The sequence below is a fragment of the Pygocentrus nattereri genome, chromosome 16 (genome assembly GCF_015220715.1).
Source record: "Pygocentrus nattereri isolate fPygNat1 chromosome 16, fPygNat1.pri, whole genome shotgun sequence".
NCBI classification, from domain to species: domain Eukaryota; kingdom Metazoa; phylum Chordata; class Actinopteri; order Characiformes; family Serrasalmidae; genus Pygocentrus; species Pygocentrus nattereri.
This window is the reverse complement of record NC_051226.1, coordinates 38,047,935-38,064,464: the sequence shown is the minus strand read 5'-3', so window position 1 is coordinate 38,064,464 and position 16,530 is coordinate 38,047,935. Positions and strand designations below refer to the sequence as shown.

The 16,530-nt window shown below is 39.0% G+C and overlaps 1 protein-coding gene and 1 long non-coding RNA gene across 2 annotated transcripts; one reads left to right on the top strand and one right to left on the bottom strand.

Moving 5' to 3' along the window:
- Positions 1 to 373: 373 nt before the first annotated feature.
- LOC108415458 (trypsin II-P29-like) lies at positions 374 to 8,733 on the bottom strand. The gene is made up of 5 exons (XM_017688500.1): positions 8,660 to 8,733; positions 7,013 to 7,196; positions 6,269 to 6,510; positions 3,388 to 3,533; positions 374 to 760 (listed from the first exon to the last, which is right to left on the bottom strand). The coding sequence occupies exons 1-5, from the start codon at positions 8,700 to 8,702 to the stop codon at positions 566 to 568; spliced, it is 810 nt and encodes a 269-aa protein (XP_017543989.1). The 5' UTR covers positions 8,703 to 8,733; the 3' UTR covers positions 374 to 565.
- Positions 1,301 to 2,030, top strand: LOC119265451. The gene is made up of 3 exons (XR_005131653.1): positions 1,301 to 1,327; positions 1,608 to 1,669; positions 2,001 to 2,030. It is a non-coding gene; the product is annotated as an uncharacterized LOC119265451 (long non-coding RNA).
- Positions 8,734 to 16,530: the final 7,797 nt, after the last annotated feature.

The following is a 16,530-nucleotide window of genomic DNA, read 5'->3' as shown; positions in this document are numbered from 1 at the left end:
GAAATAACTCTAAATGATCTGCCAAAAAAGAGTGTTCACTGAGTCTAATCCAGCCATCAGAGGGAGAGGGTGGAAGAAAAACTAATTCCTGTCCTACTTATTTATTTGCTATGGCCATGTTCTCACGTTTCTGGTTTAATAATACCGATGCTTTTCTTTTACTAATACTGATATATTCAATTCAGTGCTTAAAGAGGATCGATTCTGAAAGAGAAACGGTTTCGGAAGCATCAGCCCATCCTTATTATATGCAATCTGCCCAAAAATTAAAGATGTAGATCCAAAATGATGTTTAAAAATATGCTAAAGTGGGATTCTTGGGTTAGAAAGTCAACCTCAGGTATGTCTCAGGCTTAATAAAATTACGACGCGGTAAATTGTTACTGCTGAACATTTTATTGGTCACTTCTTTTCACCTTCACTGACAAAAAAATGCCAAACTGAGTTCCTCAAAGAAAAGAAAGCTACAGCGGCAACAAACCTGCAGAGCGGCCAGGTATAGGTTTTCTTTATTCATGCATGCTAAGACTTTGCAACTACAGAATACCTTCGGTCTCTTCAGGGTTTATGACACAAGTTTCTGTATCCACTTCTTTATCTTTTTGGCACAGAGGTCAACAAAAACAAATTTGTCTTCACATGCTTCATGCCCGCTAATGAGAACTCCGTACAGCACGTCTGCCTTCTTCTCCTTGCTCCAAAACACAAAAAATGATTTCGAAATCATCTCTTTCTTCAGGAAACCGGAGCCAGAATCACCCTGTTTGAGAAGAAATATGTGAAAGGCAAACTTGACAACATACATTTGTCAAACAGGTCAATCCTATTAAGCATTCTTGCTAATCAAAAAAAAAGAGCTTATATATTTACCATGTTTAAATCTATTAAACCCAAGATATTAATAGATGGCAATAAGCTAAGATATTTGGTATTTGAGGTTGAGATTTGCTATGAGTTGAATTTTAAAAATTTCATTCAAAAAATGCTGTCCTACATATTCGTATCACTACCGAAACGCAAAGTTTGAGTCTTTTGGTGGAGCCTGATTTAAGCCACGCCCCTGCACTTTAGAACAGAAAGTGAGGCTGTGTAACGGAGTTGAAATTAAACAGTTGATAAAATATTGAGTTTCACCAAAATGACTCCATCTTTGTAAAAAGGGTTAAGAACAATTGTAAAAAGTTATTTATATTTTTATATAAAAAGAAAAAAAACCTTACAAATATTTTTAGGGAGCTATTCTTTTCTTGCTGTGACATCACTGCAGACCATGTCCCTCTGCTGCTGCCGTACCTCCATCAGACGAGTGAGAGCTCTGAGATGGACGGTGTGTAACTGCTGTGGTTCCTCATTGATATATAGTTTAATTCAGTTCATATAGAGAAAAAAACTTTGAAACTTTGTTCTAACACATTATATGAGCATGTGGCAATCTTAGAGTGTAGTTTTGATTAGAAATGCTATTTTGTTGAATTATTGCTCAGACATGTGCTTCAGCTAGCTGAGCCTCGGTAGCTAGCTATATGGCCAACTAAAATTCGCCCTCAGAAGCAAAGTTCCATTATAAAAACTTCTAATTCCTTCTTACTTTATATTCATATGTTCAGCTTGCGATGTCTGCAGCCGTCTAAGGCAAGAGAGGATTAATACACTGTAAAATCCGTTTCAGGTATGTGCTCCCCAGTCTGTTCCCTCCTGAAATGTGCAGTGCAATTCGCTGATGCTAGCTAAGCAGCGTTAGTTTTGTATTTGTTCTGCAGTAAGTTCACTTTGTTTTGCCATAAGAGGAAAAAGAAAACGCTTTTCTCTGTCATTTTGGGATTTGTATGATATGAACAAACTATACGATCACATGTATGCTATTGTAATTTGAAGAGTGCTCTTTTGGGAGGAAATGCTATGAGCTCCATCAGACGAGTGAGAGCTCTGAGATGGACGCTTGCGATGTCTGCAGCCGTCTAAGGCAAGAGAGGATTAATACACTGTAAAATCCGTTTCAGAATAAACAGAGTGGAAAGCGAGCCCTTGTGTCCGACTGGTTGATGACCGAACAGTGGTCGTTACAGCTGCATCCCTGTCCCTCATGGCCACATGGTGAGCAGTTATTTACTTCAACACCCCATTGGGTTTTGTGTTCCAAAGTCAGAAAATCGGCTTGGAACATCAAGAATTGTCACTGCCGAAACACACATTTTCTGCAATTTGAAAAATATGAGCGGCACAGTGGCGCGGTGGGTCTCCTCACAGCAAGTAGAGCCTGGGTTCGATTCCCCGGCCAGGTGGCCAGGTTTCTCTCTGTGTGGAGTTTGCATGTTCTCCCCGTGTCTGCATGGGTTTCCTCCGGGTTCCACGGTTTACCAAATTCATGCAGTCAGGCCAATTGGACATGTGGACCCTGTGTGTGTGTGAGTGATTGTGTCTGTCAATGGACTGGCAATCTGTCCAGGATGTATCCTGCCTTCTGCCTAATGACCGCTGGGATAGGCTCCAGCACCCCCCGTGACCTGGAAGGTGTGTGTGTGAAAAACGTGATGCTGCTCAGAGCTGTGTTTGCTGGTCATGTGCTGGCTAGCGTTTTTTGGCTCTGCTCAAAATGAGCTAAAATTGTCACTACTGAAATTGAAGTTATTTGCTAAAGGACACATTGTGACATGTTCAATAAGCATTTCAAACAGGTGAAGCCATCATGCTTGGTCATAAAGGGGAAATGAAATAGTCCAACTGTAGTAATTGTCAGGATTTAGGTATTTCACCCTCTACAGTGCATAATATTGTCAAAAGATTGAAGGAATATTTCTGTGCAAAAAGAAAGGCCGGAAACCACACTTCCCATGTTCAACACCTCAGACAGCACTGCATTAAAAGCAGAAATGATTCTGGATATAATGGATATAACCTCATGGGCTTGGGAATACTTTGACAAATTGGTGTCAATAAACTTGTCACTGTGTCCATAAATACAGGTTAAGACTGTATTATGCACAGAAGTCATAGCGGCAACATCCAGAAACGCCGCCAACTTCTTCCGCTCAGTGGAAACATGTATTGTGGTCTGACAAGTCAGTCCAGATGATTTATGTGAGTAATGAACGTCGTTTTCCAGGCCAGAGAGAAAAAGAACGATCTCGATTGTCACCGACATATAGCTTCGTCTTTCGGGCATCACCGGCAACAACCACTGATTCTGCTTTCAAAGTCTTATGTTGAAACACGAAAGCCACTCTCTAGAGGCAGTGTTTGGTTTGTCCATTCAGGGCTACAGTAGAATGATGGCCTCCTCTCTATGGAGAAGATACCAAACCAAACACAAGAAAGCTTCAATAAAGAGAAAGAAGCTTCAATAAAGTCTATCTAACTAGCTAAGACAATTGACACAAACGTTCTCACCTTGCAGGCTTTGATTTCTGCACCACCGACTCCTCCCCCACAGTAGATATGGGTGAATTTCTCGTAGCTGGTGCCGGCCAAATCTGGACAGTGATTCTTGCTGAGAGTTTTAACTTCCAGGCACATCAGATCTTTTACACCTGGACCTGAAATAACCAGAGTTATTGTTCCCGGATGTACATCACCAGTCAAAAGTTTGGGTACATGTAATACTGTCACATCTGTGCCTGGTGATTCCCCTCCTCACCGCCAGGGGTCACTCTTGCCTCAATAGTGAATGTTTTCCTGCTCAGCCAGAACCAATTTCAGTAATCATTCAGCTTTAAACAGCCTAGCTTTTCAGTCTCACTCTGCAAAGTCTTTAGTGTTTATCTTAGCCTCAATTCTGGCCTTTTGTTCTTTTGTCTGTTTCTTTATACTTTCTGCCTTGGATTTGTGGTTTATGGTTTAGGATGTTAATCATTAACTATTATTGACTCCTTGTTCTGAATTAGTGAGAGGACCAACCCCTACATCTTCATTAACCTTTAAAACACCGGTGGTTCCAAAACGCACTTCGTCATATTCTTCATAACTAAATTTTCATTACTAAATTTATTACTTAATCTATTACTAGTATTGCTTGGCTGTTACTGCTGAAATGACCATACCAATTATTACTGCTACTGATATTACTACACTATTACTAAATTTATTAGTACAGCTGCTGTTGCTATTACGACACTACTACTAAATCACTACTACTGCTGCTGCTTCTGCTACTATATTATTAGTAACTATTACCAATACTGCTGATGTTGCTATTACTAAATCTACTACTGAGCTACTACTGAGAGATCTGCTATGTCTATTACTATCACTACTGCTGCTATTACTGTACTATCACTAAATCTATTACTACGGCTACTACGACACTATTACTAAATTTATTACTACTGCTACTACAACACTATTACTAAATTTATTACTACTGCTACTACGACACTATTACTAAATTTATTACTACTGCTACTACAACACTATTACTAAATTTATTACTACTGCTACTATGACACTATTACTAAATTTATTACTACTGCTACTACGACACTATTACTAAATGTATTACTACTGCTACTTCGACACTATTACAAAAATTATTACTAATGCCACTGCTACTACTACACTATTACTAAATTTATTACTACTGTCACTGCTACTACTACACTATTACTAAATTTATTACTACTGTCACTGCTACTACTACACTATTACTAAATTTATTACTACTGCCACTGCTACTACTACACTATTACTAAATTTATTACTACTGTCACTGCTACTACTACACTATTACTAAATTTATTACTACTGTCACTGCTACTACTACACTATTACTAAATTTATTACTACTGCTACTACGACACTATTACTAAATTTATTACTACTGCTACTGCTACTACTACACTATTACTAAATTTATTACTACTGTCACTGCTACTACTACACTATTACTAAATTTATTACTACTGCTACTACGACACTATTACTAAATTTATTACTACTGCTACTGCTACTACGACACTATTACTAAATTTATTACTACTGCCACTGCTACTACACTATTACTAAATTTATTACTACTGCTACGACACTATTACTAAATGTATTACTACTGCTACTACTACACTATTACTAAATTTATTACTACTGCCACTGCTACTACACTATTACTAAATTTATTACTACTGCTACGACACTATTACTAAATTTATTACTACTGCTACTGCTACTACTACACTATTACTAAATTTATTACTACTGCTACTGCTACTACGGCACTATTACTAAATTTATTACTACTGCTACTGATACTACGGACTATTACTAGATTTATTACTACTGCTACTGCTATTACTACACTATTACTAAATCTTTAACGACTGCTGCTACTACTACTACAGTATTATTAAATGTATGACTACTACTGCTGGGCTGTTACTGCTAAAACTACTACACATACTGTTTCTACTACTATTATGAAATCTATTAATATTACTACTGCTGCTATTATTACTATGCTATTACTAAAATGTCTTAATCCTGTTGCTGTTACTAGCATACTATTATTTAATCTATTACTACTAATAATAGGCTGTTACTGCTAAAATGACTATACGTAAATCTATTACTACTGCTGCTGCTATTACTACACTATTACTAAATTTATTACTACTACTACTACTGCTGCTGCTATTACTACACTATTACTTAATTTATTACTACTGCTGCTGCTGCTATTACTACTACCGCTGCTGCTATTACTACATTATTACTAAATGTATTACTACTGCTCCTGCTTCTTCTGTTACTACAATATTATTAAACCTATTACCACTACTGTTGTTATTATTGCTACACTATTACAAAATGCTAAATAGCTACTGCTAAAACTACTATACCTTTTCCTGCTATTGGGATACTATAATTAAATCTAGTACTACTAAAGACAGGTTGTTACTGCTAAAGTTACTATACCTACGGCTGATGCTTCAACACTATACCTCACTATAACTAAATGTATTACTACTGCTGCTTCACCCATTACTGCACTATTAATAAATGTATTACTGCTAATAACAGGCTCTTGTTGCTAAAATCACTATACCTACCTCTTCTACTGCTTCTTCTACTTCTATTTCTAGGTTGTTACTACAACATCTGTTACAACAACACTGCTACTGCTATTACTATGCTGTTGTATAATACATACCACTATTATTACTCATAATGCCAGGCTGCCAATACAAGACCTACTATATTAATGTTATTATCCAACATCTATTACTACACCTACTACTGCTGCTGCTGCTACTTCTATTATGCTGCATGTGTTTGTTACCTCCTTCAGCCGTGGTGGCACCGCGGCCAGAAACCTGCAGCTCATCTCCATCAGTTGGGGCCATGCAGTCTCCAGGCGGAAGCACAGCTGGGTTGATGTTTTTCACAGACTCTGGAAGCTTCAGCAACATGATGGGCTCTTCTGAGGAGCTCTTGGCGTAAAGTATGATATTGTTACTTGCAATGCGGAGTTGTTTCTTTACAGCTGTCTTCGGGTGGCCGCCGAGCTCCACTTTCAACGTGCTGATGGAGACAAATAAAGGAGACAATATGAATGCATGGGCCTCGCAACATTATTGACCATACCCCAACTCTCACTGGGGCTCAGCTGAGGTAAATACGTTACCATCTAACATTGTCTGTTAAACTAAACTAAGTTTATGAGAGGAACCTTTCTTTGTGGTGATTGAGGCATGTCTTTAGCATGGTGCTACATTAGCATCCAATACTTGGCCACATTAGCCTTGTAGCTAAACTACAGGCTGATTAATTATGTTGGGAACATAACTGTGGATTTTTTTCATTTATGGGGTTTGGCTGACGCTCTTATCCAGAGCAACTTACAATTTAATGCGGTGTTAGGAGTCTTGCCCAAGGACCCTTATTGGTATTGTATAGGGTGCTTGCCCTGGTGGGGGATTGAACCCCAGTCTACAGCGTAGAAGGCAAAGGTGTTACCCACTACACTAACCAACCACACAGTACTATACTATACTTTCACTCTACTATACTAGAAGCTACTGACCCGTCTTCCCCACCGTAGCAGTGAGATGCAGTTATCACCCAGCGTTTATCGATGAGAGTTCCTCCGCACGTCATGCTCTTCCCATCGCGAAACTCATACACCACTCGCGCATGATGGAGTCTCTCAGTGTCAGGACACGTAATTGCAGACACCAAACGCTTTTCAACCACAGACGAAGTCACACCTAAAGAGAATAAGGCTGAGATTTATTAGGCACAGCAAAGAGTGGACTGGATCGTTCAGATCGGTCTTTGTTGTAGAACTCTGTAGAACTTCATTCATCAGCTAGTTAATGAGATCAAAGCAACAAGAGTATTGGAATTGGAAAAACTCAAACACAACCTCATGACAAGCTCAAGCCTTTTATATCTAGCACTGCAGTGATACTTAACCCCTTAAAAGGCAATACGTTTTATTACCCACTTTAACTTCAGAATTAATAGTTTGTATTGAAGCCCCTTTAGTTACCAATTAATAAGCATTGGTATGTAAACAGCCTGGAATTTTAAGGGGCTGAGGACCAAATGTATCAGTAAACTTGATTGACCCACCAAAACAAACCTGCAGTGAGAACGTCGGTGGCAGTAAATTAGTCTGAATTTTAATTTAGAAAACACAGAAATTGAGGAATATTTAATTCAAACACACATAATCCACTCATTCCTGAAAGCTGAAAAGGTTTGGACTTAAACTCTGGAAGAACCAACTTGTAGCTCAGTAATTCAAATATCAGTGGACTCTAAGGTAAACTAAACTTTATCTGTGTTCCTCTACTTGCGAAATGTCATTTTAATATGATGTATATAGCACTGCAGGATGATATTAAGATCGATTAGCTTTTTAATCCAATGCTATGGATGCTATGAAGCAGGCAAAGCTGAAAGGTTGATAGACGTTGTAACAATAATGGCAGGACTTTTTCAGTCTTTAGCTTTGTAGAAATGTTTTGACAAGCACCTGATTGACTTCCTTCTTAAGTAGGTGTCAACAAACTCTGGTGGGGAACAAAACCCACCAGAGTTTCTGGTTGGCAAGACGACAGAAATTCCAAATATGGCATCTGGAGGAGATACAAACTGAGGTTCGTATGAAACCAAACCAAGCCGACCCCAACACCACTGAACATGTTTGGTCACCTCAGAGAATCATCGACCAGCTTCTAAGACTGAGCTTTGGAGGTGTGTCTGCAGATTCTTTGAGGAACTGAAAGTGAGTCTCCTCAAAAGAATGGAAACTGGAAAGAGTGGACACACTAGGTAGTTTTTAATGCCAAGAAATACTAAAAAAAATTAAGTAAACATGTAATTAAAATCAAACAAAGACTGTGAATATGCCTTGTACATGATATTTCATACACTTAGCATTCACATGGACTATATTATAGTGTCTATATATACCTGTATTCAAAATATGAAAAGGGGCTTTTTCATATAATCATGTCTTTAATTATTTAACATATATGTTTTTACAAGTTAGTATCACTATAGCTCAGTGAAAGATAAATAAGCTATATTGTCAATATAAATAAATGGTCCGTTAGTTTAGAGTTTAATTACAGGCGTTAGTTACGTTACCAAAATCTGCATTCCAGCTTGACGTGTTCAGTTTGATGCCTTGTTTTAGAGGAGTTGACCATTTGGATCTTACCTGCTGCCCAAAGTGAGAGAATCAGGAAAGCAGTCTTCTCCATGTTGAATGTCTTCAGCTCCTGGACTGGAGAAAATAACCCAAACATATCTGACTTTAAAACCTGTTCAGCACCAACCATCACCCCACCTTCGCCAGTTCTTCACCAATCACACCACACTGCAGCTTATCAGCCAAACTCACCTCCACTACTGATCAATCTTCTGAGGAACTGATCTGGAACCAGCTTGGGTTTTCTCTGAAGGAGCCGCAGGTGAGGGACTCAATATAAGAGACTGATCCTGGACCAGCAACCATCCTGGATATCAGAGAGGTTCTCAACTGCTTCAGTTTAGAGATGAATGTACAGCTGTATGCAAAGGTTTAGACACTGCAAACGGCAGAAAACAGTAAAATAGTCATTGTGGCATGTGCAAAAGTTTGGACACCCTTCCAGCTGTAACTTAATGAACTCATTCTGTGTTAATTGACTCATTAGGGCTGGCAAGGCAGGTGAAAAGCTTTCATTAGGAATTATCAACTGCTGATAATTCCACAGTCTGATGAATTTTCTGACCCTTCAAATACTTAAAAGCCAACTCGTCTTAGCAGCTGGCTGTGGATCTGAAAATGCAGCTATAAGATATTGTGAAATGGCTTTAATTAAGACCTGGAGCCGAGATACAGGAACTTCAGATCTTTCAGTGTTTTAGTCGTATGATTGCTGTCAGAACAAAACCTTGTATCTCAATTTTGTCGTTTTTCAGCTTTTGACATAATTTGAAAATGCCTTTTGGTCTTTACATTGAGTGTAAATTTCATGCTGGTTGGACCAAAAGAAACGTCTCAAAATGCCTTGGAGAAAAGTCTGGTTCCATTGACTTACATTAAAAGTAAAGGAGGTTTTTTCCTTCTCCTGTCAAATTACCATTTTGAAGATACGAGCATCATTTTTTCTTCTATCCTTTCTTTAGTTATATTTTGTAAATTAGCAAATAATTTTAACATTTTCTTTATAATCATTTTACTTTAGGCCTTTTTCCCTCTGTTGTTTGTAATATTTGTCCAAGTTTATTTTCTAAAAGTCTTTATGTATTTAAGATCAGGTTGGAGCTTCAAAACTAGTTGAAGCTTGCATACTAAATGTGGTCTGGGTGGTCCGTGTGTGGGACCAGTGGGATGCCGACGTTGTCAAGCCGATGAACCCATACATGCTTGCTATGTGGGATTTTTCGCAACATTCGTATTATAGAAACAAATCTTATCTTAATTTAGGGATTTTATCTTATATTACAGCAGCTTATCTCCACTTAGGAAATCTTAAACTATTTGATTGAAGTCAAAAATCAACATGTCTGTTACCTAGCAACAAACAGCTACAGTTAGTCATGTTAAAAAAAAAGGTCAAAACTAAGCTTGAGTGAATAGAATGATATACTAGAGATTGAGGCACTTAAATGAGCACATATTTTGCCAATTGAGTTTTTCTGATTTCTGAAATCGTTATTTTTTCAGGAATAATAGCGACAACAACAACAAAAAAAGCCACAGCTTGGTCATTGTTTCCTTCCCACACCCTATTCATGAATGTATAGTTATCCTGTTTCATAGGCAATGCCCGTCTTGAATTACGAGGGCCACAGGATATTTTCAGCCCCTAAAAACTGATAAAGTTAAAGAACCCCCCCCCCTCGGTTTAGATTACTATATGTAAGCTTGCTCTGTATGTGTTGGCCTGCATTCTGACTGACTTGGAAAACCCAACATGGTATTGCTCACAAAGAAAAGTCAGCATTAAATGTGTCCACCAATTCAAAACCATAAAGGAATTGTAATTAGCGTTGTTAATGAATCCAAAACCACATAGAATTACAATTAAAAGTCAATTAAGAGACATAGATGCCTGTTGTAATCTTGGGCTACCTACAGTTTTATGCATGGGGCCCTCACCTCGACTTACTCCACAACTCCCCAGTTCTCTTACTTATACTCTTACTTTCATCAAGCTGTCGTCTCGAGCATGCAGAAAGCTCTGAATGTGTATATAAGCAACACGACTGTGTATACTTTATATTGCTGGAGGAAATTGTAACGTTTGCTGCTTCTTAAAAGTGGCTATAGAAGCAAAACTCTATAGTGATCTGTTTTAACTGGCGTAGGACAGCGGCATTAATCAAAGCTCACTAGAACCTCCTCAAGCATAGTCCTTTATCAGCTTCAGATCATGAAATTTTGTTCTGGGTTTGATTTGCACTTTACCCACCCAAGATATAATACAAATGGCAAAAACTGGACCACTTTCTACTTCACGGGTAAACGAATGAGCCATCTTAACCCAAAAAGGCTGTTGCCCCAACGAATTACAAGTGAAAACTGGAAGATGCTGTAAATTCGCAGCTGAGCAAGCAGCGTTAACACATTTCAATTTCCATTCGATGACTGTAGTTACTACAGGAAAAGATTCAATCAACAGCTCCGGGGTGAATACTGATAATTCTCTAAGAGAACAGGGTCAAACTGTCTTCCTCGTTCCGCTTCTTGTTCGTTTCATTTTTCCTGTCATTTCGGAAAGGCTGATTTCTGTTTTTTGGCAGAAATTTTTATTGGAATTAAAAACTGAAGCCTCGTTCTTCTTGCGGATTAAACCACTGACCATTTAAAGTGAACATCACTCCCTGGACGGCTGTCGGAAATGTTGGCACTGTATTTAAAACTGGTCTTTAATTAAACTTTAATGAATGAAGCATTTCAATTATGGCTCTTTTCGTAAGCCCAAAAGTCGTGTGAAAAAGGTACAAGGTAGATTTTGTAACTGTCCCAATTCATTTAGTTGTCATATCAACAAAATGTTAATAAGGTTCATATCTGTAGTCATAAAGTAAACACGTCCAGTTTCTTACATCACCAGTGAAATGCTCAGGGGCGTCAGGCTTTCAGGATTAAGCATTGTAAGGTTTTGCTTTTGTAGTGAATGAATATGAAAAGTGGAGGCTTAAAAATGTGTCACTGCTGTGTTGAGGATTTTCCAAATAATCCAAATAATATCTGGTCAACAGCGGTCCGGTGGTCAGAAACTAACCAGTGATGAAAGGTGGAGGGAGCTGATAAACTAAGATGAGCTACAGCATCTATAAGGTATGTGGAGTTCATAAAAACCACAAAGAAACGACCATTAACATTGTCAACTAATGCAACTAAACCATAAGGACTTACTAATAAAAGTGTCAAATCGTTTAAAATCGTACAATAATTAAAAATGAACCTGATCCAGACGAACAAGAGAATTGCCAACAAAATGATTAAAATCTAATTCAAATCTACAAAATCAGCAGGAGAAAAAAGTGACAGTCCACTATTGTTGCTAAAACTATACTATATAAAACTATAAGTAGACTGTTGTACACGTATGGTGGAACCAGGTGCGCTGTACTAATTTTGGGCTCCCTGAAATTTTTATGCATTTTTATGCCTCAACTTGCCAAATTTTACTGTGCAGCAACAAATGAGCTACAGTCTGCAGGGGATCTGTAAGGTATGTGGAGCTCATATAGTGGAAGAAATGTTAGGTAGAAATTTCCCTTAAAGTAGATGGAGAGCATAAATACACCCAAAACAATGCTCTGATAAAACACTTAATTAATTATTAATAACATAAATAAATAAGGTTCATTTTTTGGGGGAGGGGGCAGTTTTTTCAGTTCATCATACACTCACTGGCCACTTTATTAGGTACATTTTATTAGGTGCTAGTAAAAGGTTGGACCCCCTTTCGCCTTCAGAACTGCCTTAATTCTTCGTGGCACACTTTCAACAAGATCTTGGTTGGTTATTTGAGTTCCTGTTGCCTTTCTATCATCTGGAACCAGTCTGCCCATTCTCCTCTGACCTCTCACATCAACAAGGCATTTTTGTCCACACAACTGACCGCTCACTGGATATTTCCTCTTTTTCGGACCGTTCTCTGTAAACCCTAGAGATGGTTGTGTGTGAAAATCCCAGTAGATCAGCAGTTTCTGAAATACTCAGACCAGCCCGTCTGGCACCAACAACCACGCCACGTTCAAAGTCCCTTAAATCCCCGTTCTGATGCTCGGTCTGCACTTCAGCAAGTCGTCTTGACCACCTCTACATGCCTAAATGCAGTGAGTTGCAGCCGTGTGATTGGCTGATTAGCTATTAGTGTTAACAAGCAACTGAACTGTAAGTTAAGTGATACTTTTTTGATCACACAAACGGGGAAATTCCACCTCCAGCCCTGGGGATCGAACTGGCAACCTTCCGGTCACAGGGCCAGCTCCCTAACCTCCAGCCCACGACTGACCCTGTACCTAATAAAGTGGCCGGTGAGTGTAGTTGGTTTGCACAGGATTCGACGTAGCTGTAAGTGCATTCAAATTCAGACCATTTGCTTCAGTAAACAGAGGCCGTAATGAAGAGTGGCGAGATAAAAACGCCGGTTCTCATTATGAAAATGGACTATGGCTGGAATAAACCACACTGTGAAGATTAGAAGGAGTTTTGACTCCCCTATCCAGATCTGCGAGTGATTTTTTTACAGGGAACTTTAGCCTATCTACTTCTTTAGTATTTCTTTTACGTGTCCTTTGTGAGAGTAGAGGGGGATGGGGAAGTTCAGAGATGAGTTCTTTTCTGAGGCCTCTTCAGACGTTTCTCCGTCCGCACGAGAACCATTTTCAAAAGCTTCTCTGATTGGTGGGACTTTCTACTGTGATGCACTGTGTAGAGAATGGGCTACAGTGTAAGGCATTTCTAGATAATGGCTCACAGGTGGCTGATTTGGCTGATGTCCCAATTCATCCAGCTTCTGGTTTGTGAGATTCAAGTGACTCCAGTTACCTCTGTTTGAGCTTTGTTGTAGTATCACATTATCTGTCTTAGTCTTCCGTCGTCAGGCTCGGATGTGATCTCTACAGGCCCCCAGCTATCCTGGGTACTAATGCTACTCTTTTCAACGGCGTGCCTTAGGCTGGGCATACACTACACAATGGTCTGGATGTGAAAGACAGAGTGGGTAAAAGCCTAGAAGGATGAAGAGGTCAGTGGGAGAGTGATAGAAGCCATGAAGCAAGGCAGATGGCCTGGCAATGCAGAGTCAAATAGATGGAGATACTGCTAGTGAAACAAGAGGAGGGATACTTCCAGGAAAGCTTCTGTAAAGGAGGCATTTCAACCTGTGTAGCATTCGGAATGAAAAGAGTCCCTATTGCCTTTATTATAAGACAATAAGGGACATTTTGGAAGGGAAAGAACTAGTCATCTCCTAGACAGCAGTTTTTGATGGTGTCACCATTGACTTTTACCAAAATACAGAACTCTGTCTATTGTCATCTGTGAGTTATAGTTCCTTATAACCAAGCGGTTCTCTTGACTCAGAGCTGCACACTGCCTGCCAGACTATTTTTCTTTCACTTTCTATTAATACCATTATTCTGGAAGTATTTATGAAACGTTTGTTTAAAACTGTGATACACCTTTTCCAATCATTATGAAATCCATTTACAATTCAGGACCTTCTTGCACGTTTTTAAATAGCTGTTTGATACCAATACCTTTGTATTTTTTCACTACATTATCACATCATGAAAATGTCAAAGCAAAATTCCCCTACAAAGTAGTGTTGTTTACTGGCACATCAGACAGAACAGTATGTCGAGAACTGTGGAGGACATGTGACTCAGAAAACCTCTTGCATAAAAGTAGCTTCAGCACACTGGATCTCCAGCAAATAAGGCCTACAGACCTTGTTTGCATATTCATCCTTTCAATGGAACCTGACTCCAAGGAGATAAGTAATGTGGTAGCGATCGTCTTACATGTTACATACAGGCCTTTTCGCTCTGAGCAAACAGCTCACACGGTAGCAAAGATTCTCATATTTTGAACCCTTTTCCTTCATGACATCGGCAATTGGGACAATTAAGCTGTATGGAAATGGTGGGAATTTTCTTCCGGAAGTAGGTCCCACTCTGGGACAGCCCTAGTAGAGACAATGTAGAGTTTACCATAGAGAAGCAGCATATTAATGCTATGTAATAAACAATTGTTTAACCAGTAAACCGGAATAAAACATTATATGTACCTATCATTAAAAAATGATAATCCTCTATAATTCTGCCACAGAGTCGTTTATAATTATACATTATTTGAGACGTAATTTGTCTAAGTTACCTAAACGTTTCTTGTGTTATTTTTTACACTGGAAAATTTAGTGTAACTCTATGAAAAGCCAATTTAAAAATGTAAAAAACTACATACACACATACACACACACACACACACACACACTATATCACCAAAAGTATTCGTTGAAAAACACCCCCACACCTTGATCCCCCCTCCACCAAACTTTACACTCAGCACAATGCAGTCAGACAAGTACCGTCTCCTGGCAACCACCAAACCCAGACTCGTCCATCGGATTTCCAGATGGAGAAGCGTGATTGGTCACTCCAGAGAACACGTCTCCACTGCTCTAGAGTCCAATGGCGGCGCTTTACACCACTGCATTCCACGCTTTGCACTGCGCTTGGTGATGTAAGGCTTGGATGCAGCTGCTCGGCCATGGAAACCTATTCCATGAAGCTCTCTACACTGTTCTTGAGCGGATCTGAAGGCCACATGAAGTTTGGAGGTCTGTAGTGATTGACTCTGCAGAAAGTTGGTGGCCCCTGTGCACTATGCCCCTCAGCATCCACTGACCACTCTGTCATTATACGTGGCCGACCACTTCGTGGCTGAGCTGCTGTCGTTCCCAATCACTTCCACTTTGTTATAATCCCACTGACAGTGGACTGTGGAATATTTAGTAGTGAGGAAATTTCACGACTGGACTTGCTGCACAGGTGGCGTCCGATCACGGCACCACGCTGGAATTCACTGAGCTCCTGAGAGCGACCCATTCTTTCACTAATGTCTGTAGAAGCAGTCTGCAGGCCGAGGGGCTCGGCTTTATACACCTGTGGCCATGGAAGTGACTGGAACACCTGAACTCAATGATTTGGATGGGGGAGTGAAAACTTTTGGAAATATATACTATGGAGTTTGCCCTCCAGACTCTTTCCAATTAATGTCTGATGAATGATCACCACAGAATCCAGCCCTATTCACAACTGAGGCTGTTCAGCCGCTCATTCACAATAATTTAATCGAAAAAAATATGAATCAATTTAGCTTTTCAAAGAAAAAAGCAACTAATAAAAACCGTGTCTCATATTTCATAGCTTTCATGAGCATAACAGCAATAACACTGAACTGAACTGAAAACAGTGCATTTCTCCTCTCTCAGTTAATTAAGCTACATTGCCATCTAGGGCTAAGCTGTGGGTAAAACACCCAGAGGAGGTAAACAAAGTGAATATAATAAAGTCCTGTTGATGAAACCAGCTGCGTTCAACCAATTATTCAGCTACTTCTAAAAATAAATAAAACTGTAAAATATATAAGACATTTAGGTGTCATTCCACGCTGCAAAATAATGCAAACGCCACTAATTTTAGTTACTATAAATGTCTAGATATTAAAGACATAATGTGTATGCCTGAAGTGTGTGTACGCATAAAAATGATGAGCAAATATTTATATACAATTCGTATTCATTAAAGGTACTGCAGAATTCAATGAAATGTAACTTTTTCTAAAAAACATTGCTGGTCATGTGACCTTGTGCAACCAGTTTAAAACCAGTAATAAAAATGGTAATTTGCATTATTTTGACAAAATTTTAAGTAAACATGAATGTTATGTACAAGTTCTTAAGTTAAACCTCCTCAAAATATTGTTTTATATTAAAAATGGTTTCTCAAATATTGAATGTTGGTTTTGTGGCAAGCTGTTTTAAAGAGGCAAAGCGACTATGAAACGGGTGAAAAAAG

Bases quoted from the DNA above. Each gene is read 5' to 3' on its own strand.
- LOC108415458 (XM_017688500.1), bottom strand. From the start codon at position 8,702: ATGGAGAAGACTGCTTTCCTGATTCTCTCACTTTGGGCAGCAG. The intron at 7,197-8,659 runs GTAAGATCCAAA...TATTCTCTTTAG, and splicing joins TCTCTCACTTTGGGCAGCAG to GTGTGACTTCGTCTGTGGTT. The intron at 761-3,387 runs GTGAGAACGTTT...CTTCTCAAACAG, and splicing joins CAGAAATCAAAGCCTGCAAG to GGTGATTCTGGCTCCGGTTT.